Raw genomic sequence first — 26,016 nt, 5'->3', positions numbered from 1 at the left:
ACTGGCGTGTGAGGTCGTGATCCCAGCTGACCTCTCGAGGTCAAAGACCCTGTTCCCATAATTTCAGTGTGCGGCGGTGAGTGTCGACCGAGGGGGCTGGGTGTTCTGTTTGAAGGGCTGCGGAGACACCAGGGGAAAGCAGCGCAGAATGCAAATTTAGGACCTTTCCCTGATATTTTTGCTGCCTTCAAGCAAACCACTGGGATGTGCCAGTCACGCACGCAGATGACTTGACAACCTGCTGTTTCTCTGACGTCCACTCCGCCTCTCCCTGTGCTCCGACTGTGACATCCCCATCCTCCCACCGCTTAGCTGACTCGGTTCGCTCAGAGTCCTGCTGACGTGCCTGTGTTTTCTGGAGAGACCCTCTTCATCAGACGGCGATTTGGGAAAGTCCACAGATTCGCTGCTGCCACCTATCTGTGTAAAATCCTGATAACTTGAGCAACGCCTTAGAGGGTCAGAGATGCAAAAGAGAAAGTTGTGAAGACGGGTTAATATTCAGTCTCTCAAAGCTCCTATACACAATGAGTTCAGTTCCTTTACAGTACCTGTTCATTGAGCTCTCAGGCTCCATTGCTGCAGACTGACTGAGGGCTCGAACCCAACCCAACATGTCCTCCTGAGTGTCTGCACTGAAGTAGTAAGAGCGCATTCCTTGGTGCACCACCTAGACATTATTCATAAATAGTTATGTGCATATATATTTCTGTAGAAAGCTTTCACAATTTGACTCATTTATCTTAAACTCTATACCTATACACAACCAGATAACGGCTTCTATTTTAATAATCTTGAATAACGTTATGGTGTACCTTGAAGGTGAACTTTCTGTTCTTGCATTCCCGAGGTGTACAGAAAAGGATTTTGTAGCTCGGGAGTGGGATGCTGCCCAGCACAGATTCTTCTCTACTGTCTGAGGGACAATGAGAAAGAAGCCAACAAAAGAAAAGACCCGTTGTTGTACATTCAGAGCTCAGAATTTTATCTGGACAAAGTGCTCAGCTTTCAACTGTGTTTCCTACCTTTATAGTAAAACAGACAGTAGTTGGAGAGGACAAACCATCTTCTCTTCCAAAGCTTCAATCCAGAGCTATCCTGCAGAGGGACAATTCATTATAACAGTCTGCTCCATGCTTAACTCAATCACACACTCCTCCGCATGCAAGGATGAAGGTGTAATTTCTTGATTGGGCTATTAAACAACGTTACTTTTTTGTTGAGCCACCCTCTGATGACCACTGAGCAGTTGGGGTCTCTCTTGGCAGCCTGGCATCTTTTGCCAAATGTTTGCAACTTTCCATCACCTTCCTGTTAACAGAAGAAGGAATCGTACATCAGTGTAGACATATTTATGTATAAACAGTGTCAGAGTAGGTCAGTCATGCACCCACGGAAACAAACCTTTGTGACAGGAAAGTAGGAAATTGTGGCCACGCTGGACGCTTGGCTTACTCTGTCTTGGTCATCCATTCTGCATGTAAAGAAATCCACTCATTAAAGTTAATAGAAAAAAAAAAAGATAGAAGATAATGTCACAAAAACAGTTAGAAGTGCACAAAAAAGTTAAACAAAAATCTATATTTCAGGTCATATGTCTAAAATATCTAAAAAGAAATCTGTATTAATCATAGTTTAAATCCTGAATACTACAGAAATCCCAAAAAATATGAATCACATCCAGTACTGTACAACACCTCTCTGTGAAGTAGCCAGGACACACACTTAAACGGCTAAGACATGAGGCCTTACCGATACCACGTGAACCAGAATCTCTCTGTAGAAGCAGTCAGTCACTCCCACGAACAGCACCCTGTAACCTCCGAACGCACACATGCCACATTCCTATATAGTTGAGATTTTTTTCCTGGTCAACTGCTCATTCCCTCGGAGACTCTGTGTTGTTCTCTCGCACTTCCAGCTAAACTCTCCCACAATTCTATTCTGAGCCATAACAGGCCGGTGCGCATCCCCGCCATGAAACTGACAGGTGACAGCTGCGTCGCCGTGGTAGCAGGGAGGGGCCCGGGATTGTGTGAAAACCAATCTGGCAGCAGGGACGGGCTGGTGTGAGAGACGAGATTTGAAATATGTCCCGTGCTGCAGCGTGGACTGTGTGGGGGACGGAAAACCAAAATAAAAGAGCATGGTGCAGGGAAAGTGAAGTGGTATGTGGAAGACAAATGCGTAAAGATCAGGGGTGGGACTGTCAGAGGCTTGTGTTGTTCTGTCATACTTAAGGAATCATCAGAATATTTGGGTCTGCAGTCATTGATTTCTTACATCTGCACCTTCTATCCATCTTTGTTTGTAAACTGTTATTACTGAACAGTAATATATGAATACGGGAATTTATGTCATTTTGGTCAGGATTTACAAGATTAAAGAATTGGAGTATGTGCCTAAGATGATTAGATGTATCTTTTTAAGAATTTGAAGCTATGGTAAAAACGTTCATTATTTCATTGGAGGCATTACCAAATTACCAAATTAGTGATTAAGCTAATTTATTTATTCATTTCGCAATACAACAAAGTATTAAGTATGTTTTTGTGGCAACACTGATTGGCCATGATTGGCTTTCCAGAGCTGCAGAGGGAAGCAACTGTAGTAGAAACGGCTAAATGATAGTTACAAATGTAACTTGGGTTCCGTGACTTAACTGTCGCTGGAGGTCAGGAAGAAAAAAAAAAATGTCCTAAGAAACCTAAGAAACGTCCAAGAAGATTCTAACACTCCAAATCAAAAACCAAAGAACCTCGGCATTCAGAGGAAGGATTTTAGTACATAAAAGGAAAGGAAACGAACAAAGTTGCTAGCAACAACAAATATGGCAGACTGTTGCTTTTCCTCGTTGGAGGGGACTGAAAGAAGAGAAGCAACTGTAGGACTGTAGGCATACATCCTACGCATGTGTCAAGAGCATTTGTGCAATTACCCTCACTGCCTGAAGGGGGGGGGGGGGGGGGGGGGGGGCAAAAATTCTGTACCGTAGCTTTAAAGCTATTCATGAGCTAATTCAAGGAACACGTGTTATTTTACAGACAATCTAAACATAGGCTTATTATTGACCTTGAAAAAAACAGAAATACAGATGAACTTGAAGATTTCGGAAATAAGTATCATGAGCTGCACCACCACAAGCACTCGTGGCTGACCCAGAGGTTTTGACATGGTTTGTTGTCCACAGTCTATGTCAGCATCACCACAATCCCCAACCACTGACACACGGAGTAAATGAGAGAAAACAATCAAGTCTTTGTAAGGGATGAGAGCAGAGACTAACAACTCCATAGCCGCTGGGGGTTACGTGGGTGTTGTGAAATATTTGGAAAATCTCCTCCTTAATCAGTGGGGGTCACTTGCTTGGAGAGGAGAAGACTTAAAATGCTAAAGAGGGATGTAGGGGAGGACAAACGGTGGGTCTGTGCACAACACAGAGTGCGCTTTGTGATGCCCGACCACTCTGAGGCATCATGTGAAGTTGGACACAGAGCATGTTGAATACACGGGCCCGGAAAATAATCCTTTCTCTCTCTGTACGAAAAAAAAACATTTGCATGTCTCACACATTCTTGTCCTTTTTGATGTCAACTAAATCATCAAAATTCGTTTGGCCTTGCAAAGTGAAGCGGTGACGTAAGCCGTCGTCTCCACCACTCGTTTGGCTGGTTAAGATGAGGACACGGGATTGTTGTGTGCAGCACATTTAACGCTGATACAAGCATTAATGCAGCAGCAGCTTTCATAAGATATAAGACTCATTTGGTAACTACAGCTGGGAAATCAGAGCTTGGCATAGCTGAAAAAAGTCCCCCAGTGGGCCTTTAATGCTTCAGCTACAGATAATACATCACATCAGCCACGCTGCTTCACAACATTGTTAACCTTGAGCAACAGGATTTCTGCTGACTAAAACAATTATAAAAGAAAAATTATATATATACATATTTGTGTGTGTGCGTGACAAGTACTTTTTGAAACAATAACTAGTGAAATATCCATAATCACATGAGAAATAAATCATAATAAAGATGCCATATTGCCGTACCTGACTAATTGCGCTCGCCTGCTGGCTGCTTTAAGCTCCATCACTTGGCACGCTCCCTCACAGCATCTCCTCAGGCTTGGCTGCCTTCTTCCTGGCTGCCACCGGCGCCTGTTGCCCAAACACTCTTCTGCCGTACACCACTTCTCAACTCGTACGTGTGAATCTCCAACTCGGCTGCTGACTGTTTCACTCCGTTCTGACTTGTAGCGGCGGTCTGTCCGGCTCTCTACCTACGCTGGCTGTTAACACTCAGTCTGCTTTTCTGTCCTCTAACAGTGCACTCTCTGTGAGCCCCTTCTTTCTTCCTTCCCCCTCTTCTCCTTTTTCTCCTTCTTCTTCTTCAGTGTCCCTCCCTCTCACTCTGCCCTTGACAGCCTCTCTGTCTTCTGCTGCATGTGGGTTTTGTGACCTAAGAATTTACAGTAAAACAGCTGTTTTCTCATTCTTCTGCTCTGCATTAGTTAAATTCTCAGTGTAGCTTTGTGACAATTAGAGATTTGGATGCCACTCTTAAAGTATCACACTTGATAAAGGGCCAACCATTCAGAGAATGAAGGGCTAGGCGAGACAACTGAGAGTCACGGCTTTCAGGTTTTGCAAATTAAGCTGTATAAGCGCTTTAATTTAACATAACTCACTTGAGAGGCAAATTAAAAGGAAAATGGTGTGAAAAAAAAGTTAAAGATTCAGAGAATTCATTTAAAAATCCTTGAAAACCATATTGTGAGGACCAGACATTCAGATGATGCTGCATTAAAATATCAGGCGGCATCCTATTGTCTTATAATTAGCCTGTCTAGACTTGAAAGGTTTGCACAATTAGGTAGAAGCTTTTTCCCAGATGGTGGGGTCTTATTTAGATTTTCTGCCGTGCTGAGTCAGCGTCTCGTGGAGTTCTTCAAACACGCTCGAGATAGAAAGCGAAGGGCCTCCAGATGCACTCCGCTTGCATGAAAGATGGCGCTCGACTAATCCAGCTGCAAGAAAACAAGCGTGCGGCGCATTTAAAGTTATGACTAATATCAAAACGTAGCCAGGAAGAAAAGCACTCGGAGGAAAAGTGAGAGCCGACACTCGACAGCAGGCTGCTACACATGCCTCAGGAGAGCTGGCATTATTATAGTACAAGAGGAAGATATCAGAGGCATTTTAAGTGGTATGATAAGAGCTGGGAAGACAGGGGGAAAGTCAAGTCTGATATTGCTCTCACAGGAGAGCAGCTTAACGTGGTTAACTGGTGGCGTGCTGTATTTAGGCGTGACAAAAATAAGAAATGCCGTTGTTCAAAAATCCTGCAACCTCGACACAAAAGGCACTCCGCAAAACACTCAAAGCGCTGCTCAACACCCAAATAGTATTCATGCCGTCTTATAATTAGTGTCTCACATGTCTGGGCCATTTGGTTTTTGCCCAGGAAGGTCATGACCTCAAATGCCCAGGATGTCCAGTTCTCACAGGGGACATATCAGTCTGCCAGCAGATATTTATGACCCCTCCCTTTTAGCTCACTACACAATCAGCCCTGGTGACTGACAGCTGCATGGCTACTTGTTGTCTCTTGTTACAACCTGTGAGGCGTTCACATATGAGAGGCAGTGTCTTTAAGGCTCATGGGAAATGGAGTTTTTGACAGTGTGCATAGCCACATTAACCTGTAATATATGGCCCCCCTAACTTGATAAGTCATCTTCTTCATATTATATTATCCGACTGCATAAATGACACTCAACATGTCCCAGATTCCAGTTGTAGTATATTTTTTGTACACACTCAGAGTTGTGTAAGTAATTGTAAATACTACAGTTGTAAATTGTAAATATTCATTAAGTGCCACATTGAAGCAGAAGAAATTGCTAAGTAGGGGCCTGAGAGAGACTGACTAATAGTAATCTTCATACTACTTTTTCTGCTTCTGTTGACAAGTGGTGGTCAACCAGTTACGAAACCAAACCAAACATGTATGATGCCTTGCGTAATACAGAATTGTTTACTTGTTTACTGACAGCTGCATGACCGCCTATCATCTCCTTTTACACACTAAACAGCATGCATCACACTCACATACAAGAGGCAGGAGCAGTTGTTCCAGGGCTCATGGGAGTCGTAGTTCTTTTTCAACGTGGACGGATGGGCGTCCACATAAACCTGTAATGTACTGTGCACCCAAAAGTGTTAAATCAATAAATAATACCACATTCATGTTATATATTAACCACCTACATAAATCACACGCAGATGTCTCTGAGAAGGTTGCTGAGAAATGTAGTTATTTTCAAACACAGACACATGTCAGCAGAAGGTAACTGAAATAAAGGAGAATTTATTTTGAAACTGGTTAATATTCACTTCTAAACGTTGTGTACATTTACTTACAATATGTTTAACTTCTTCTTTCTATCCACTGAACTCAACTGAACATTTCTTTCCTAATCACAATTTATATAACTTTGATGTGATCGATCAATTTGACTGATCAATAAATTAAGTCTTAATATCTTTTATATTCCACATTTCAACAATACATACATAAAAATAAAATGGGGATCATGTCACATAAAGAGTTGGTAAATCCATTTCGGCATACACTCACTCTATACTGTGTGTTGACCGTCCTCTCTTGTGTAGTGTACTGACACCGAGAATCCAGCAGGGGGGGCTGTTTACTCAATTTGTAAATGTACAGTTGTTATTGGCATGCTCGTGTTCAACAGAAAAGCATTTTGATGTTACTATGAACTAGTCAAACCATTCTGACAGATGTTGATGCCTTTAGTAATGAAGAATGGGTAAATTATTTATTAATCTCATGTCTTCACGAGACAAAACTAAGTAGTACTAGTAATGTAATATAAAAGTAGAATTAATAAGCCCTCAAAGTACAATTAATACACCCAGTGAATAAAATAGCACTGACAGAATAATGTAAAAAAAGTTAAAGTAGCATGATAAAAAATTGTGAAGGTGGTAGCATGACTGAAGGGTACAGTGCTTTTAGTGCATTCCTTGTTTATGTTTGCGTGTGCTGTATATGTTTCAGTGCTTCAGTGGAGGAGGGGGAGCGATGGAGTCCACAGCCCTGGGGTAAATACTGGTTTTCAGTGACTGTCTGTCAGTTCAGGCTCTTATTGTCCTGAACCATTTGGCGGATTGCATCAGTTCAGACAAGGCATGGCCTGGGTGTGTGTGTGTTGTCTCTGTTTATGCTATTTACCCTCCTCACTAGCTTGTTGGTGTAGATGGTGTCCAGATTGGGTGTGGAAAATGTGCGTTAAGTATTTAAAGTAAAATACACAAGTTAGCGCTGTTAGTGTTCCTTCGATATATATTTTACTGAATTAAGGACGTTTCAGTTAGTCAAGGTTACATAAACCGATCAGACATAACATTATGACCACCTTCCTAATATTGTGAAGGTCTAATTTGTGCCTACAAAACAGTTATAGACATGGACCTTCTGAGGGTGTCCTGAGGTGTGTGGCAACAGAATATTGTTAGTGGGGTCCTGCTGGGGATGGCTATGAGGTGGGGGTGTCTGGTCTGGTCTAGGTGGGTGGAACATGCCTAAGTAACATCCCAATGAATGCCAGGCCCAAAAGTTTCCCAGCAGAACATTGAACTGTCACCAGATGGTCAATGTTATTTACTTCTCCTGTCATAATGCTATGCCTGATCGGTGTACTTCTGGGTATATTCTACAACAACGCTAGTCCGTCAATCACAGCTTTGCTACAATCTTTAGAAGGGAAACTACGACTGGAAATACCCACACACTCATATCCACACTGTAAATGTAGACTTAAATATACAGGGATACATGTTGTGTATCATTAAACTTGCTATGTCAAAGGCAAACATTGACTCCGTGCCAGAAATACTGTAAATACATAACCTTCAACTACCTCTTAAATTCACTTCAGCTCAGACATAGTTTAGCCTGTTTGTTAATAAAACGACAACTAAACATACTTTTTAATATGCTGTTACGCATTTCTCTTCATTATCAGTAAGGTTTATACATAAATGAAACAGTTCTAGGACAGTTCAAGACGAAATATGACAAATAATTTGAATTTTACCTTACGATATGTGGTTTCATGTCAGGTGTCCTGTGAAGCATACTGTCCAGTAACTAGAAGCATGAAAAAACAATGCGTGTATTATGTTACAGTTGCAATGGCTACTATGTCACAATGATATTATTCACCTATGTGATCTGACAGTGCATTAAATCTCTTATAAATACAGCAAGAAAAGAGAGAGAGCAACATGTAACTGATGCTCCCATCAGGCCACGCTAGATTGACCGTAGCTACATGACAGCACGTCTGCTGGGATGAATACTGTCAGAATAAATGAGCGCTGCATATCATCGATAGGGTGGTGTTGGACCAGCTGGGAGTAATATCACGGGAGCACACTGAGGAGATGTAATTTAGAAGCAGCTACCGTCAAGCTGCTGCGTAAAAGCGTTCACATGAAGATCATAAATTGTATTTGAGGAGAGGATCCTGTCGTGAGGACTCGGAGAGAAAAACCGATGTATATAACGCTGTGAATAAATCCTCATTGCAACATAGGCATGATCGAGAAGTACATTGTTTAGGTGTGTTCTAGAAGTTTAAAGTTTGAATTCACTTGCATTCAGTGCGTATTGTTTGCAAAACGCGCAGCGGCATGAAAAGTCTGACCCCCCACCCCCCTCTGCGCCATGAATCTATATGTCATTCTATCTGTGTCACTTATATAGCTTATGTCACTTTGCTCATGACACAGGCTTAGAGTTACCACTGACTCGCATGCCTGGCATAAACTCACACATGCACATACAAACATGTAAGGCCGCAGCTTTCTCGGAGTGATTAGTCTTGGATCATGCGTCTCCAGTTTTGTTTTCTTGGATACACGATTGATGTTTGTACCTGTCATGCACAAACGCTGCAGCGCTCACTGACTATAAATTGCCACATTTAACCTTGTAGCAGGATGCAGGTTAAATATACATACAGTTATGTAAGTACAGGAGCATGTAAGAGTCAAATAGAGTCAAACGGATTCAAGTAATTTTGATTTCTCTTCGGACAATACACAGTAGTCCTTGACAATGAAGGAAAAGGTTGTGTCTGGAGTTTGTTCAAATTAAAATATTCAAATTTATATAAGTAGTCTCTTTGTTATATCTTCTACGCCCTGACCGGAGTCCACTTGATCCGAAATGCACACGCCTCCCTTTTTTGCAGTAGCACATCAAAATCACGTGGGTTTGGGGGTATTAGATGTTTACATTTCATTTATTTTTTTGTTCTTGGTTTTAGTTCGGACTCTAATTTTTACACATCCTTTGTTAATTTTTACTTTGATTTTAAAAAAGTGTCAACCATGACATAGCGTTTTTACTGTCCAAGTACCATTTTTGACACATTTACCTCTGAAAAAAGACACATAGTACCCTTTTCAGTGCTAACGTAAAGTTGCACGCTGTAGACATTGTTGTAGTTGTAGCTGAACTTCTGTCATTACTACTTAAGCAGTTATGTAACAGTTTAACAGCCAGATCTGCAGTTTGTGAGCATGATTAACAACAGGATTAATTTTAATAGTTGCCTTTTTTGTCAGTAAATAATGTAAGTGACAAACATAAATGTTATATATATTTATTTCTTTTAAAAAATCACAGATTTGAATACAGATCACTTCATTTTTATCCATTTATAAAGAAGCATGGGCTCGAGTGAATCACAGGATTAATATGTCTATATGTGTCCTCTTCACAAGGCGGATCAGTCATACATGACAGCCGTTAAAATGTGTGAAATACTGGCTTGACTTGTGCATAGTTGTTTACTGTGGCTCTTTTTGGCGCTCCCTTAATGAGTTTTAGTGATGCACTTGACCCGCACTGGTGTTGAGCGTTTAGCGTTTGTCAGCGTGCCCCGCTTTTAGTCCCTGTAAAGCTCATGCTTTAGGTGTGAAAGTGGAAGAAGTTGAGGCCCACCTGTCAAATAAGGAAAGTAATCTTTGGGCTGGAGGATCTCACATATCAAAGTGAGCCCCCCCTTAACCCAGAGGGAAGTAATCCCCACTCTTTAATTAGAAAAAAAAAAAAGAAGCAGAAAACAGAGCACTTTACAATCAGTTATTGGAGAAGCAGTGAATGTAGTGATAACTTTACCATAAACGGTTTTAACATTTTTCTTTTCACAGTAATACATATCAGATTATTATCACAATCAATTTCATGCATATAGTATACAATAAAAGAGTATGAGGCCAGAACAGAAATAAAATAAAGAAAAATAATCTCAACACAAAATCCAATGAATAATAAGTAATCCTCATATGAAAATAATAAGCTGTATGTTTTATATACTGGAAGCTTTTAGGAGTTAATTAGTAACAATTACAGGAATATGTGAATAAGGCGTTATCCACATGAAATAATTAAATGGCAGTAGCTCACTGTAGCATCATGGGCACAGATCTGATTCATATTATCATTCATTCTGGTCTCTTCAGTAAGGTGCATGAAGACTGAACTCCTATCCAAAAACCTGGAAGAATCTTCTTCTCAATAGTCATTCTAAATTTATGCAACAACTTAACCTCCCTCTGTGCGCCCTCACCAACGACCGTGTAAAAGTTTATAATCCCTGCAGGCTGGTCAATGTAAACTCCAATTGTGGGGCATTGCGGGACGTTGTGTATGTCAATGTTTTCGCCATTGAACCAGAACTGGTAACTCGTTCCTGACCAACAAAGACCAAAGGACTGCTCGTTTTCTCCAAGACCGCTCGGCCCTGAATGCGCCCTCCTTCCTGCCCCTTCATAGGTGGCTCCAATTACCACCCAGCCTGAGTACTCCACCTCCCAGTAAGCCCTCATGTTCCAAATGCTCTCCTTGCACAACACCTTTGAAGAGAGAGAAAGAAAAGAATATGATTGTTTTTATTATTATTATTTACACCAGTTAGCCCGTAACTGTATCTGTGTTACTTTCTACCTGTGGAGAGTACTCATATCTCTCAGGTCTATCCAGGACAGGACAAACTTCCTCCGTTCTACGACACACCTTAGAGCCGCCATCAGAAATCCACAGCATCTTATTGGCAGTCCTGTCATCCAAAGAGAAATTCATCCAGTCTACAGGAAAAAAATAAATAAATAAAAGCAATTATTTTATTGCATTTATAAAATGACTTGAAATACTTTGAAAATTTGCTGAACAATAAAAACTAAATAGGCTATTTGAGAGAAAGAGTCTGCACTTACACTTCACAAGCTCTGCTCGACATGTTGGCTCTGGCAAACCCGGCAAATATATGGAAACGTTCTCTGCATAAAAAGAAAATAAGCTTAAAAACAAATCCTTATGGGAGTAGCATAAATAGGCTATGACATCGTACATAGTGGAATCCATTACCTGCAATAGTCTTTTCATTCTTGTTGGATTTCATTTTCTTTCCTAAAAATACAGAAAAGGCAAAATGTCATACTGAAGGAGTTGCTTACTGTTTCACACACACAAAACACATGTAACGGCCAAAGACGAATCGTATCAATGCGTACATTTTCAGTAACCGTGTCAAAAACCTGCATTTATAAAGAGTTTGATGAATGTGTCTGCACTGAAAGGTTTAAGGTCCTGATCTCATTCTGAAAAGCTTGTGCTGAAATTTTCTGCATACCTTCAGTCAGATTCTACTTCTTTAGATTATATCCAATATCTCTTATGGTGTCTTTGATCACATAAAACTTAACTTGTAAGACAATGTGGTTCTATACTTAGGAATGCCACCCCTTTCAATATGCAGCAGTTGCATGCTTTCTGTTGTTGAGACTTTGAATTTATGCCGGTTCTAATTGTTATAAATGGGCGTACCTGGTTTACTGTTCTCTGAGCGCACCATTGTAGAAGAAGGCATCTTGAGGCTGCGTGTTAACAATCCACTTCCAGATCCTTCAAAATTCTTCAATTCACCTGATTAAAAGTGCGTAGTCTTCGCCTTTGACTTGACTTTTATACCCGCGGGGAAGGTGAGGGTGGCTTTGGGGTCTTAGTGTCCGAAGGAGGTGCTAGGATCAGTGGAATGGGTGCTCAGCAGGGGATCAGGAGTTTGACTTTGACATATGGATATAAGTGGGACTAACACAGATATTTGAGACCCACTGAAACTTTAGGAGTCTGTTTAAAAGAGCAAGAAGATGGTTTCAAACATGACTGAACGTAACATTCAGGGACAGATCTTGTCAGTGCTGTCAGCGCAGTTGGCGCAGGAGGAAGAAGAACCGCATTAAACGCAGACAAAAAGGCAAAGACAATGTGAACTTTGTAACGTCTTGAAAAACAGAGGAGAAGCACATGTATAATGATGAGATTTTTTGTAGTGTTTTTTGCAGTTTCGTCAGTTGTGGGTAGTTTGTAGTGCTATGATTCCACCTTAATGGACACAAGTCAGAAACTATATCTACTTGGTTTCATTTCACTAATATTCAGATCAACAAACAAGGAGTAAATGTGTCTTATTATTTATTGAAACTTGTGCATATTTAACATACACTCGACATACACTCATTGCAAACAAAACACAGGATTACAACGGAGGAATAAAAATATACATACAAAAACATCAGTATAAACCGTGAGTGGTCCGGCGGTTTAAAAAATAAAAATAAAAAAGATGGACGGTCAAAGGTGAATCCTTACTGAATCCCTACCTGATTGCACTTTGCTCCCTTTTTGAAATATACAAACTATTGACCGTGTCTGCCTCAGATACTGTAAGAAAGCCATCTGTATTACATGTGCGTTTTAATACAAGCTAGAATAACATGGAGGACAAATGTCAAATGACCACGTTGTTATGTTCAGTCATTCTGTGTTTGAAGCTGCCATGTTAGTAGCTTTATTACCATAGGATGAACTTTCATTCATTATTCAGCCAGAGTTCGACTGAATTTTAAACTGTATCATATTGACTGAGTCGTTTATTCCTCCTTCTTTACAATCACACAGTGAGACTGCATCCCCACCCAGAAACCTGGCAGCATTTTCTCCTTAAAGGAGTCCCTATACTGCTGCAAAAGTGCGACTTCCTTTGCACCTGTGCCCTCCTCCCCTTCCTTCAACTCCTCCACCGCATAGAAATTAAGAATACCAGCAGGCTGGTCAAGATACACGCCAATTACAGAGCACTGAGAAATCTCCACAATCTCTGTGCTTTTGCTGTTGAACCAGGCATGGTAGCTGGAGCCGTTCCATCCGAGGCCCCAGGACTCCTCGTTCTCCCCCAAGCCGCAGGATCCATCAGTGTTCCTCCTCCCTGCTCCTTCGTACGCGACTCCGACCACAACCCATCCTGTAAACTCCACCTCCCAGTAGCCTCTGAAGCCCAGGATGCCTTCTTTGCAGAGAACCTTACGGGACGTGGGTGAGAAGCGGAATTTAGAGGTAAACTAACAGAACTTGTGATTTACTGTAGCTGCCACTGAGAAGAATTTACAGCCTCGCGTTCTCTGGTTTGCAATGTCACACCAGTTAGTATGGGATTTAAATAACCTCCAGGGACCTCTGGTAAATCATTCTGTTGTCTTAACAATCACATCAGACTCCACCTGCTACGGCATGGCACTTCCATCTAATTTTACAGCATCTTGAACATGCTAATGCTGTCATCTCAGATCAAAACAACATCTTCATACTTGTACCTGTGGAGTGCACTCGTATCTCTCTGGTCTGTCCAAGACGGGACAAGTGACATTATCTGTCATACGGGCCACTTTAGCACCGCCCTCTGTGATCCACAGCATCTTATTGGCCGTCTTGTCATCCAAGGATAAAGGAATCCAGTCTGAACAAACAGAAGCATAAACAGTAGATTATGTTTTGGACCAAATGGTTAAAGGATAAAAAAATAAATAGAGATGTTCTTACGTTTGATGAGATCAGCTCTGCATTTGGGTTCAGGGATATTTGGCTCATAGGCTGGGATCTTCTCTAAGAAATCAAATATCAGGACATACAGGTTTAAGGCAGTCTAGTCTTCACAGTAGAAATACATTTAAAAACCAAAAAGCCTGTGACAAGGTTAATGTCTTACCTGCGGGTGAGTTTCCAGCTTTGCCCTTCTTTCCTGCAAACACATTATATTAGCGCAATATTAACATTCTTGATGGTATAAATACTACATGCAACGCTAGGTGCTCCTCAACAGGTGACGGCGTAAGCCTCTGCAAAACGGGTGTATACTTAGAAAACCATCTGCCCCGGTCAAATCATCACATCAGTAACTGCATGCTTCGCTGGAGCCAGAGGTTGATTCATGCCAGGCAGTTGGAAATACCATGACAACTCACTAGTTGTAGGTTTCAGTCACACTAGAGCTCAGCGTGAAGCTTGGCACAGATTATCAGATGAGAAGCGCGACACGATCTGTTCACACAAATCAGATAAGTAGGGCATGTAGATCCAGCGCTGGCTTACATGGGTAAATAATAAGCGGTTCAGGGAAAGGCATCCAAAAGGCTGCAGACTGCATTTGAAATTTTGTCTCAGAGCAGAAGTATTTACATGAGGGTGATGAACTGCAACACATCCAACTTGATTTTCCCCAAAATTGCTAAAGCAGATGCAGCATTTAGATTTCAGACTTTGCAGCGGTATTGCTTCATAACTTTCCTTGAAGTACTAACTGATTAATTCTAGTGACATAAGTGGCTTAGCACTAATGCCAGTTTAGTAAGTGATACTTTGGTATCAAGTGTAAGCACGCGGTCTACAGTTTTTTTGTTAAGGACAAGGATAAAGAAGAGGAGACACTTAATCCTCGCAGCATTAAGATGTCAACAATGACAAATACAAGTAGTGTAATTTATTTATATCTACAAGCAACGCCGCCTCTAACATAAACCACTAGATTCATTCATGCATTTAAATGATGACCAGAAAATGTGTGACGTTTAAAACATTTTTAAAAAAAAGGAACACAAGTGTAATATTGAGTAATATACAAGTTTTGTCCAGTGTTGAGCACAGAGTTCAAGGAGAGGCTGCATTCAGTCAGCGCGTGTAAATCTGCTTGTCATCATTATCCACATTTTTCAAACTTAAAGGCTATTTTTAAATCACTCAGAATGCGTGTCACGTCTAAATGAGTGGATATTTCTCTCTCTCTCGGCCAGAAGGTTGAAAGACACCATGCGAGAATGTTAAGGCTCCTGTCTGGATATAGAACGGGTTGATGAAAATAACTACTTTGTCTGCTCTCATTACAACCTGACACCATACAAAACATTTTTTTTTTTTTAAGGTTCAACGCACTGTGACAAACTTCACGGGGGGCCTGTTAGTCAAGTTGTGATCTGACAGAACGTGTTTGATCATAAGCGGCTGACTCGTTATTTCATTTGTTCCTACGAGTTCACCCTTTTGACTTTCCTTCTTAAGAAGAGGCTGATGCATCTCGCAGTCCCGCTGAACGTCATCCATTTTCAAGACTATACAGCGCATATATGTTAAACACATCAAGTGCGGCGTGTTAAATCTTTTGTAATGCAGATTACGCTGACACTGCTCCCAGGCTATAAAACTATTATGCACTCCTTCATAATGACAAGCATGAAATCACCCAGTGAGTTATTGCATTTTTAGCACAGATACACTCTTGTGACCCATTCACTTAGGATTTGCTTTGGCGGATAATAAAAGGCATCAGTGCTGCAGACACAGGGAGGTTATTAAATCAGCACATTTAAAGCATTGCTGCTGTATTAGACACCCCCCACCCACCCACCCAGTATATGCTGCATTATTATTTAAAGGTTTGACAGAAAATTAGATTAAAAAGTGTAGAAAATAAAGTTCACCTTTGTCTGACTTCCGGGTTTCTGAAATGATCCTGTTGGTGGTAGGCATCTTGATACCGGCTTGAGGCTGGACTAACACTTTAAGCTGTTGCAATGAGCCTGTCTCGGCCTGATGTCAATGGTCTCTATGAAGATGATGAGTCTCTGTTGGATGGACTGGGTGACAGCTTTACGGCTCTCTTATATACCTTTAATGCCACACAGAGGGGAAGGAATCATAGCCAGTGTTGTGGACACGTGTGAGGGATTAAAGTTGCCAATAGAAAAGAGTGGGAGGAAGGAGGTTTTGAAATCTGAGCCGTGCATGTACCTTTTTTTCCTTAAAAAGGGTAGATGGATGCTTCAGGGTCCGCAGGGCACCCCCCCCATTCGTTACAGAGCAAACCCCGCCCCGCTCTCTACATCACTACCACCCGTCTCTCCGCGGCGCACGGTGACGGCACTGATACACTGATGGTGGATGAAAAGATTTGTGAGTGCCAACATACATGGGCTGAAAAACACACACGTGCTCACACACAAATTCCAAGTATGCGACTGGAAAGAAATGAATCACCGGAGACTTTCTGGAGTTGGACGTCAAGCAGTGAGAGGCCCAACAGGTGCAAGTACAAGTTCATGGAAGAGGAAACTTACGTAACGTTGTGCACTACTTGAAAATGTAAAAAGTAAACACATGCGCAATATTAACTGTCAGTGTGACATAATGTAGCATTACTACTATTCTTGCTTGAACATTTATAAATCCTACACTGTCTAGTTTTCATAATTTACGGTTATGACAGTATAAATATCCTAAGATTAAGTTAACGACAAAAAGTTTTTCTGGTTTAATTTAAATAAAGAAAATATTGACACTTTATATCAAGAAGTCATCTTTGTTACTTTGCATTAACTAAAAGATGTATTACGTTATTTTTGCAGTTAATTTTACAATAAAATATATATTAAACTATTTTAAGTTCTTTCATTGGGTTAAATTGCGTTTTACTGATAATCTTTGACAATCAAATAGATAGATTATATCTAATACCATCTAATAATAATAGCTAATACAACTAATTTAAGAAAAAACAACAAGCAAATTCCAAATATGTGTAAAGCACAGTTTAACTTCAACTTCACTGTCACTGTCACTTGACTGGAGGTTTCTTGGTTTGTCACCTCAGAGTTAAATACATTCTCGCGGTGCATTAGCACATCAGCCGTTTACCATTAACAAAGCTTAAGACGCAAACTCGCTTCAAAGAAAAAGCACGTTGCCGGTCATTAACCCTTTCTCAGGATCAGCGCTCCACTGCAGGGCTGCGTGTCTGCTTCCAGCATTCTGGCTAACCTCATGTCAAGGCTGCCCTGTCCTTCTAGTGTCCCTGCCTGCCCAAGCAGATGACTGACTGAGGCAATGATTGTGGCGCAGCCGACATACTAAACGCACACGAAAGGCGCCACGGTGACAGAACTGGGTGCCCTCTGAATATCATTGAAAATAAAAAGAGGAGAGCTGATAATGGGTTTGCAGATTAGTTCCTTCAACTCTCATCTTTCAGGAGTGTAATGAACTTGAGAAATCAGGCTGGTGAAAGAGTGCTGACTGACAAGTGAATTTATAGAATCTAAATATGTTTTAACATGGAATCATAATTTTATTAACTTTGCATGATGGGAAAGCAGACATTAAGGTTCCAAAATATAACAAAAATACATAAATAAAAACTGTTTTTAAAAGGACTATATAATTAACTTAATGTCTCTTTAAAAGCACACGATAATGCTGAACTCCACTCCTAACAAAACCCCAGTTTCTCTTGCCTCCATCACATTCTGAAGCTTAATTTATAATACCAGAGCACGCTGACGGCGTAGCTACGGCTTAGGTGCGGACCCTACGGCGTAACCTGACGCGCACCTCCCCAGAAATGTAACTACGCGTCACGGCGATGCAGACCGTAACAGCTAGGATTGGTCCGAAATGCATGTCCTTGATCTACCCAGACATCTTCTCTATCTTCTGTGCTGCAGGGATTTCGGTGAAAGTAACTGTAGAAGTAACTACATTTATTAGCTTCAGCTCCAACATGAGCTCCACTCGCCATTGTATGAAGTACGGAGGGAAACTCAACACACCTAGCCAGTCCAGTGTTTCAGTAGCGTAATTACAGAACAATATGGACATACCAGCACACAGGTATCAATTCTTTTGTCAGGGTAGACACGCCATCAACGTGACGCGGTACTAGAATTTAAGCTTAAGCGTCTTCTTATCCACTTTTGCATCGTCCCTACATCCCCAAAAAGGCATCAGTTTCAAAGATGCGTTTGATTACATAGATATGACATGGTAACTGTCAAGACAAATTCAGAACTGATCTACTCAGATATATGGGTCAGGGGGTCAGGCGTTGGCAATGACATTCATAGTCTGGTTTGGCAGGGTCTGTGGCACGCCCATTAGCAAGCACACTGTCTCTACATACCTTACCAAAATCTCTCTCAGGGAGTCCCAGGAGGCCCCCAAAACCTTTAATACCCGCTTTCCTGGGAGTATATAATGAGGCCATTGGCATCACTGTAGCAGTACGCCACTGACAGACGCTGACATTCAAGAAACCTCTGCAGAGTAATAACCGATAAAGATGCCAACCAGCGATCCCAATACGAGAATCATGCATGGAGCCGGTAGACATGGTGAGTGAAGTCCACTGTAGATAATACTCATGGTGAAGAAAAGCTAAAGAGGTGTTCACTTGAGACCCGGAGTGTCAGTCATGTTTCCTCCTTGAATTCACAGGAACAAAATCCAAACATGCGGCTTCTCCTACGGGTAAGTTTTTTTTTACTTTCACACTCTTACCTCTGCTGTTCAGCTTGCTCTTTCATAATGAGGCTGTTCTGATCACTCAGAAAACATCCCAGCCTATGAGCCCAACATCCCTGAGCCCACATGCAGGGCTGACCTCCTAAAACGTAAGACCAACCTTTCAAATGCTTGCATAATTCTGCCAGACTTTCCCCTCTACTTGACGCAGTGCAAGTTTTTCTTTCTGTTTGTCATGTCTGTAAATTCTACGCAACCCGCAGACTGGATCAACCTTTCCCTTGATGACAAGACAGCCAATAAGATGCTATGGGTCACGGAAAGTGGGTCCAAAGTGTCACGGATGACTGACAACGTCACTTGTCCTGTGCTGGATAGACCAGAGAGATATGAGCATGTCCCTCAGGTGGGCCTTGAAATGTAGCCACATATTCGCCTTGTGTTTGTAAGCTCAACTAATTATATTCTATTTTTTTTAAGGTTCTTTGCAAAGAAGGCATCCTGGGTTTCAGAGCTTACTGGGAAGTGAAATATTCAGGATGGGTGGTTGTCGGAGTTGCCTATGAAGGTGCCGCGAGGAGGGGAAGTGACGGGCAGAGCGGGCTGGGAGAAAACGAACACTCCTGGGGTCTTGGGTGGGGCGGATCGCACTACCAAGTGTGGTTCAATGGCAATAATACAGAAATCTGGGATATTCCACAGTGCACCACCATAGGAGTGTACCTTGATCATCCAGCTGGTGTAATCAGCTTTTACGCAGTTGAAGAAGAGGGTGAGGGGGACGACAGCAGGAAGGAGATACGACTGCTGCACCGTATTAAGAGGTCCTTCCAGGGGAGGATGTTGGCTGGTTTCTGGGTAGGACAAAAGTCATCGTGTGTGTTGGTTAAAAAAGAGGAGTAAAGTCCAATATTTCATGATTGTATTTCATACATTTCAAATTATACATCCTCTGGAATACATGTTTGCAACATACTGGGACAATTCACAGATTCGCAGGTCATGTACTTCGAAATCTTTGTATATAAAAATGTATATTTATTAAGCTGCTATTCTGTGTGAATAACAAGTTTTTTGAAAGTGTTCCATATACTGAAGCACTGTACACAGTTTATCTTGTTATTATATGCATATATACGTTTGTGTGGTGTCATTTGAAAAAGGTTTTACTCCTTGACAATAAACATCATCATCAACAGAAATTTTAATTTATAAATGTGTTGTGTTACCTTTGGTTATGTATAAAACAGCAGGGGCTGGATTTTAACTTAAAATGCTTAGAGAACACAAAAAACATGGGACATCAATGTGCTTCTTACTTGACATTGAATACAAATCAACCCAAAACTCAGGATACATCATTAGGCTTTCAATTCTGCTGAGAGGGTTGACAACTGCAACAGCCCAAGTACACCAAAACCCATCAGGCACAGTTTTAAAACAACAAGACTGCCTCTCCAGAAGCTCCAGTATGGCGATTCTAGCTTGTAAAACAAACTGGATGAGCCTCCTATCGATCAACAGCCAGGGTAGTTTTTACGAGAGGACAAACAAGACACTGTTCTTGTGCAAAGCTCCATTGCTTTGTGTTACACTCGGGCGTTAAGTCATAATTTATAAATACAAGCTCACAGAACGGGAAGAGTAATCCATCAATGTCATGAGAAGCATTCAATCTGTACCATACCTTCAGCTGCTGTGGATCTTTCATTCTTCACCTTGCCCTGTTAACACTGAGCAGGGAAGCCAGAGGATTAGACTGATGACATGCAAGGAGATCCTGGGGGGCCATAAACAAGACTGCATGCAAGTACTCAAATAGGGCCAGTGAGAGAGAGAACTGGAAGGAGTACAGGGCTAATGGACAAGAGAGAAGACGTAGGACTAGACTCAGTGTTAAACTCACAGATGAGAGTTCAGATTCATTCTTTTTATGTTGTTTTTATGTTGAGTAAAGAGATCATCAATCTAAAATGTATGGCAAAACTCTGTAGCGGACAAAGTGGATAAGGAGCAAAATGCAGTTTCCCTTTCATTACATTTTGCACATTATGTGTATGATATAGTTTTCAGGCTGAGTGAGCAGGTAAAATGTCTCCGGTCAATATTAATGTAAGACATCAATGGCAACCTGAAGGTCTTTCTGATGAAGTCTTGTTTAAAATTATAGACTCACGTACACAACAAAAAGAACACTACAGAACACAGTATTAACTAGCCTCATAAATGATTTCGAATTTCATCATGTTGCTCAAGCATGATTTCTTGCTGTGAGGCCTTTGATAAAAAAGGCCTTGAAGAAATAGTAAACAGTAAATAAATAGTAAACTGGATTTTTCAGATGCAAGTAGCACATGTTTTTCTATTCTACAGACCATAACACATCTCTCACCAATAGACTGTAAATACGAATCATTGTTGGTGACAGTGGTGGTGATGTTATTTATTATTTGTTTGCTTTCCCCAGAGTGAGTTATGGGCCGTGCTTATCCTGAGTAAAAAAGCCTATCTTTGTCTCCCCCTACTGATTACCATTAGAAACAGCAAGCCTGGAAAACAAGCTAAGCCTAATTATTCATTCTAGGAAAAGCATGTCAGTAATAAATTATATAAAAAATACTGACCCTGGATCTGCTAGTAATGAGTCACTCACAGTTGTGCTGACCTCATTGGTCAGCCGCTGTAGTCACCCACGGTATGACTGTATACACCAGTCAGCCACAACATCAAAACCACTGACAGCAGAAGTAAATAACATTGACCACCTTGACAATACAATGTTCTGCTGGGAAACTTTTGGACCTGGCATTCATGTGGATGTTACTTAGACATGTACCACCCACCTAGACCAGACCAGGCACCCCCATTCCATAGCAACAACTCTCCTTCATGGCAGCAGCCATCCCCAGCTGGATGCAGCCTGACACAGACACACACACACAAGCGCTTTAGGAAAAACTCACAAAACATGAAAAACAGCACAAGGTGCTGACCTGGCCTCCAAATTCACTAGATTGCAAAGTAGTATCTGTGGGATGATCCACAGAGGTCCTTCTCCTCAACCCATAGGACCCAAAGGCCCCCACTAAAAACATTCTGTTGCCAGACACCACAGGACACCCTCAGAAGGCCCATGTCCATTCTCTGATGAGTCACAACTGTTTTGGAGGCACAAGGGAGACCTACACAATATTAGGAAGGTGGTCATAATGTTATGAGGCAATTGACTGTAATGTTGGCCTGTCTGGGCATGTAACATAAGTGTAATTAGGTTTCTCTACCTCATATCTACAATAAACAACCGAAAGTTAGCAGCATCAAAACAAGCAAGAGTTAGCTTACCAGCTAAATTTCCAGCATAGCTAATGGTGCCAGGTAGCAAATTATGCTAGCTAATGTTTTCGTGAGAGTATTTAGCTAGCAGTATGGGAGAAGAACAAACAGAATTATGTCAGTGAGAGGTGGACGTTCAGCTTAAAAGATTATCCGTCTTTATTTTACGTGCTGGTGTCTTTGTGTGGTGTGTGAACCCACTGAAGTTTAAACTTGGTGGTTTGCCTCACATGCTGGTCAAAAGCCCTGTTGTTGTGTTGTTGTTCCGGCTGCTGTTCAAATAAACCGCCACTAAGTGTCCTACTTCTCACTTAATTATAATCTGTGTTGTCACAAACAGTAGCTCAATAAAATAATTATTAGTTGTTGTTTTAATCTTCTGAAGTCTGCTGGAGCCTTAAAGCGAATTCCTTCTAAAGACAGAGTTTTTTTTGCAGAACCGACTGGAAATGATAGTCATCTTTCCTAATTTTAAACAGAAAACATATGACTAAAGCCGCAAAAATGAATTTATACTTGCCATTCATTACTTATGCTAGTGAAAATGAATGCATTCTAATATGAAAGTCCCGCACTAAATCTTGGCTTCATTCATCATTTGTTTAAAATAACCAAGATGTTTTCATTTTGGAGGCAGCCTTTTTTAGTGTCATTTAATTGTATTGTGTCGTACCAACACGTGTGGGTTGGCATGAATTGTACATTGTAAATTCAGCTACTGCAAAAGTGATGTACTGTTAAATGGGTAACCAAAAATACGGACAAAAAAAACAAATGAGCAGCCAACTACCTTGGCTTAACTGCGTGAAAACTCAATTCATAGTTAAACATCTTGACACAGGAACACTCCCACACCACACAACAAAAAACAAATAATGTCTCTGCTTATGTAGTCCCCCTTATCAGCAGGAATCAGTCGAGACTGAACCACAGAAAATACACAGTGACCTTCCTGAAACAGCTTAGTTCTTTTCACTTGTGTAGAATATATTATAAATTATGAACTTACATTTGATGTCAAATATACTTTCTAGCATAATACACAGTTTAGCAGTTAATAGTTCTTCTGCATTTATAATACACAAAATACACAATCAGGAAACTTGTTGAATATGAAACTTGTTGAATATGAAATGTAACATCAGAGTAGTATTTGTCTCCAAGCTGACAATCAATGATGGAACTATGGTAGTGGTATGTAATATGGCAAATTTGGTAGAAATGTGTATAAATGACGTGCACTCACCCACTTTGTTACAACATGTTTCTATTATTTTTGCAACCCTTTTTTAGTCAGCATGCTCAACAAAATACCAGAAACACTTAAGTGTTCAATTCAAACAGTTAAGCAGCACCACAAACTGCATCTTCTAAAATGATCATACAGTTAAATCACCACCTCTCTTACTCATACATAAACTAAGCAGTATGATGGAAGATTTAGTGCAGGACTCTTGTATTAGACTACATTTGTTTTCACTAGTGTACCTAATGAACAGGCAAGTTAGTGTATACTGCCATTTATTATATTCACAGCAATTATATTTTACTTATTTACTTATTTACATAAGTTGAGAAGATTTGTTAAACTTCTAGTAAATTTGATGGCATTTCCAAAAGCTGCCACAAGATGGAGCCATCGTGTCATACATTAATTTAGGATAACTATAGTATGAAGACTAGAAAATACAAAACCGAATAGGACCATTTTACATCACTACAGTTTCAAGTTCCTGATGACTGATTTGCGTACCACTTAAAAAAGAATTAAAGTGGTCAAAAGCCCAATTAGGATTGAGTTACATAAATAAAGATGTGGTGGAATCTCACAGGGTGTGCATTACAGGTATACCTATAATTTAAACATCTCTTAATCATCTTTATAGCTTATTCATCCAAGACAAAATGTTGTGACATGCAGGAAATATGGTTATCATAGGCCATTAACAAGTCAAACCACCAAATGAAGACAGCATAATGCAAACAATAAAACTACATTCAAAGCACCATAATACACAAATCAACCCAATATATCCATATTGCCCACCAGACAGTGCAGTAATTGTTCAGTCTTTAGTGTAGCTTCTCAAGCTGTTGCAGTCAAGGGAAACACTGCTGCTGATTTTCATGTTGAAATTAAGCCATCTTATTGCTGAAGGAATAACATTCTGATACCTTGCTATGAAATGTATTCCTGATGAAGGAACTCCCAGAGACTATCAGTTCCCCCGAAAGTGAAAAAAGACATTCGTCTTTCAGCTTCAGTCTCTGTGTCTGTCACAGATTGGAGTTGTGTGTTGCTCAGAGCACAGTAACCACACTTGGGTTACTCACAAAGCTCCCTTCAACAACTGCAACACTCACAGTCAGCTAAGGCAATAAGATCTAGTAAAACAAGGTCATGATGTTAGCCGTCCTTAAAAGATTTCATTTTCTGTTGGGGAAAATGAAAAGCAAATCACAAATGATCTGTGTGACGGGTTGTGAAGTTTGCTATCTGTAAAAGTCCTCAGTTATTTATAGTTGTCCTCCAATTCAATTCTCTTATCAGATCGCTGTGAGGGGCGCAGCCTGTAAACTACTCAGATTTATTAAGTCACCAACAACACAGTGAAGCCTCCTCATGGAAGATAACTACAAAATGCCCGAATCATCTGCAAACTTGATGAAATGTCTGACTACAAATTTGTTTTGGCAGTCATAAATATGAATGACTGGATGGCAGGAATGTAGAAATTTATACAATCCAGGAAAGAAACTGTAGATAAAAATATGAAATCTGAGCCCCAACATCTCTGTAATACAATTTAGATTGTTTACATCAACCTTGAGAGGAATGAAATGAAAATGCACGGTGAGAAAGAATTACAGGACTAGTGAACGTCTCCAGACTCCAGATGCAGTATGCATACTTTACCCTGACCGCCTTCTCCTGGGTTTTGTCAGATTCACAGCTGTTGAATGCTGGAGGGCTGAAATGCTCATTTCAGCAATTCTTTTGAAAATACCACATCAGCTCGAATCCTTTCCATGCAAAGCAAATTTTCAGTTAAATTGAATTTGAATTTCTTCTCACAGACACTCCATTAAAGTGTAGCTTCACATATTCCGGACTAATCACTGGCTAATCACATTAGTTACACAGGATGCTGACTGGGAAAGAGTTATTTTTTTATGATGCCAATGAATCTTCATCTCATCACTATTTAAAATTATTTTTTGAGGGCCTAAACTACTGAAAGAGTTGCATGAGAAACTTAAAGCGCATGCTGCCCTTCCCCACCTGCCCCTATTTCTTTGCACACACACCCATCATACTGAACAGGCACAAGCTCTCAATGCTCTAAACTGCCGCGTGGATTTATTTCTTGCAACAAGGTTATTTTAAATGACTCACTCTTCTTCTCATGTGTGCACTTTACTGTTCACCACTTCATGTCTCTGTGACTGTACTGTGCAAATAAATGTGTTTAATCCTAAAGGAGATTATAAAGCAATCTTTTGACATTTTCTTTCTGGTGTTGTAAAGTGCTGAAAGTGAGGTGAACCCTCATTCACCCTCATCACATCAACTATTAAGCTAGCAACTAGCATGTCATTATCCTAGCTTAGCATAAAAACGGGGCTCTCCAGACCACTCCAGATATAGATACACCCCTCTGGGAGTCCCTGTAGACTGACATCCCTGCTCCTTTTGCAGATTCACACTTTAACCCCAGAAGGGAACTTGTCTGCTGTGTGGCTCCAGCTGACGCATGCACATTTGTTATAAATAAAGGGGTAGATGACAACAAGTGATGAAGACATGCCTTGAACTTGAATCTTCACCTTTTGATGCCAGGAAACAGGAGACAGGCACTGCCACAAATGGTAACATTGTAAAAGTACACGGTTGCTGGCCGAAGTGCATCTCCAGTGGGTCTGCCACCAAGGCTGGTTATTAGCTGCCTGTTACAGA

At 40.8% G+C, this 26,016-nt stretch overlaps 1 protein-coding gene across 1 annotated transcript in view; it reads left to right on the top strand.

Annotated features, from left to right (window-relative positions):
* Positions 1-18,543: 18,543 nt before the first annotated feature.
* Positions 18,544-26,016, top strand: part of LOC311504305 (myosin-binding protein C, fast-type-like) — a gene marked incomplete at its 5' end in the record, with an annotated part of 30,578 nt that continues 23,105 nt past the window's right edge. Inside the window, 4 exons of the mRNA XM_084567324.1 lie at positions 18,544-18,595; positions 18,812-18,874; positions 18,989-19,131; positions 19,206-19,583. Coding sequence (XP_084423450.1) covers positions 18,544-18,595; positions 18,812-18,874; positions 18,989-19,131; positions 19,206-19,583 — 636 coding nt within the window. The remainder of the gene's footprint in view (positions 18,596-18,811; positions 18,875-18,988; positions 19,132-19,205; positions 19,584-26,016) is intronic.

The sequence above is a fragment of the Chelon labrosus genome (genome assembly GCF_963514085.1).
Source record: "Chelon labrosus genome assembly, chromosome: 19".
In the NCBI taxonomy this organism is placed as follows: Eukaryota; Metazoa; Chordata; class Actinopteri; order Mugiliformes; family Mugilidae; genus Chelon; species Chelon labrosus.
This window is presented reverse-complemented; position numbering and strand designations above follow the sequence as displayed.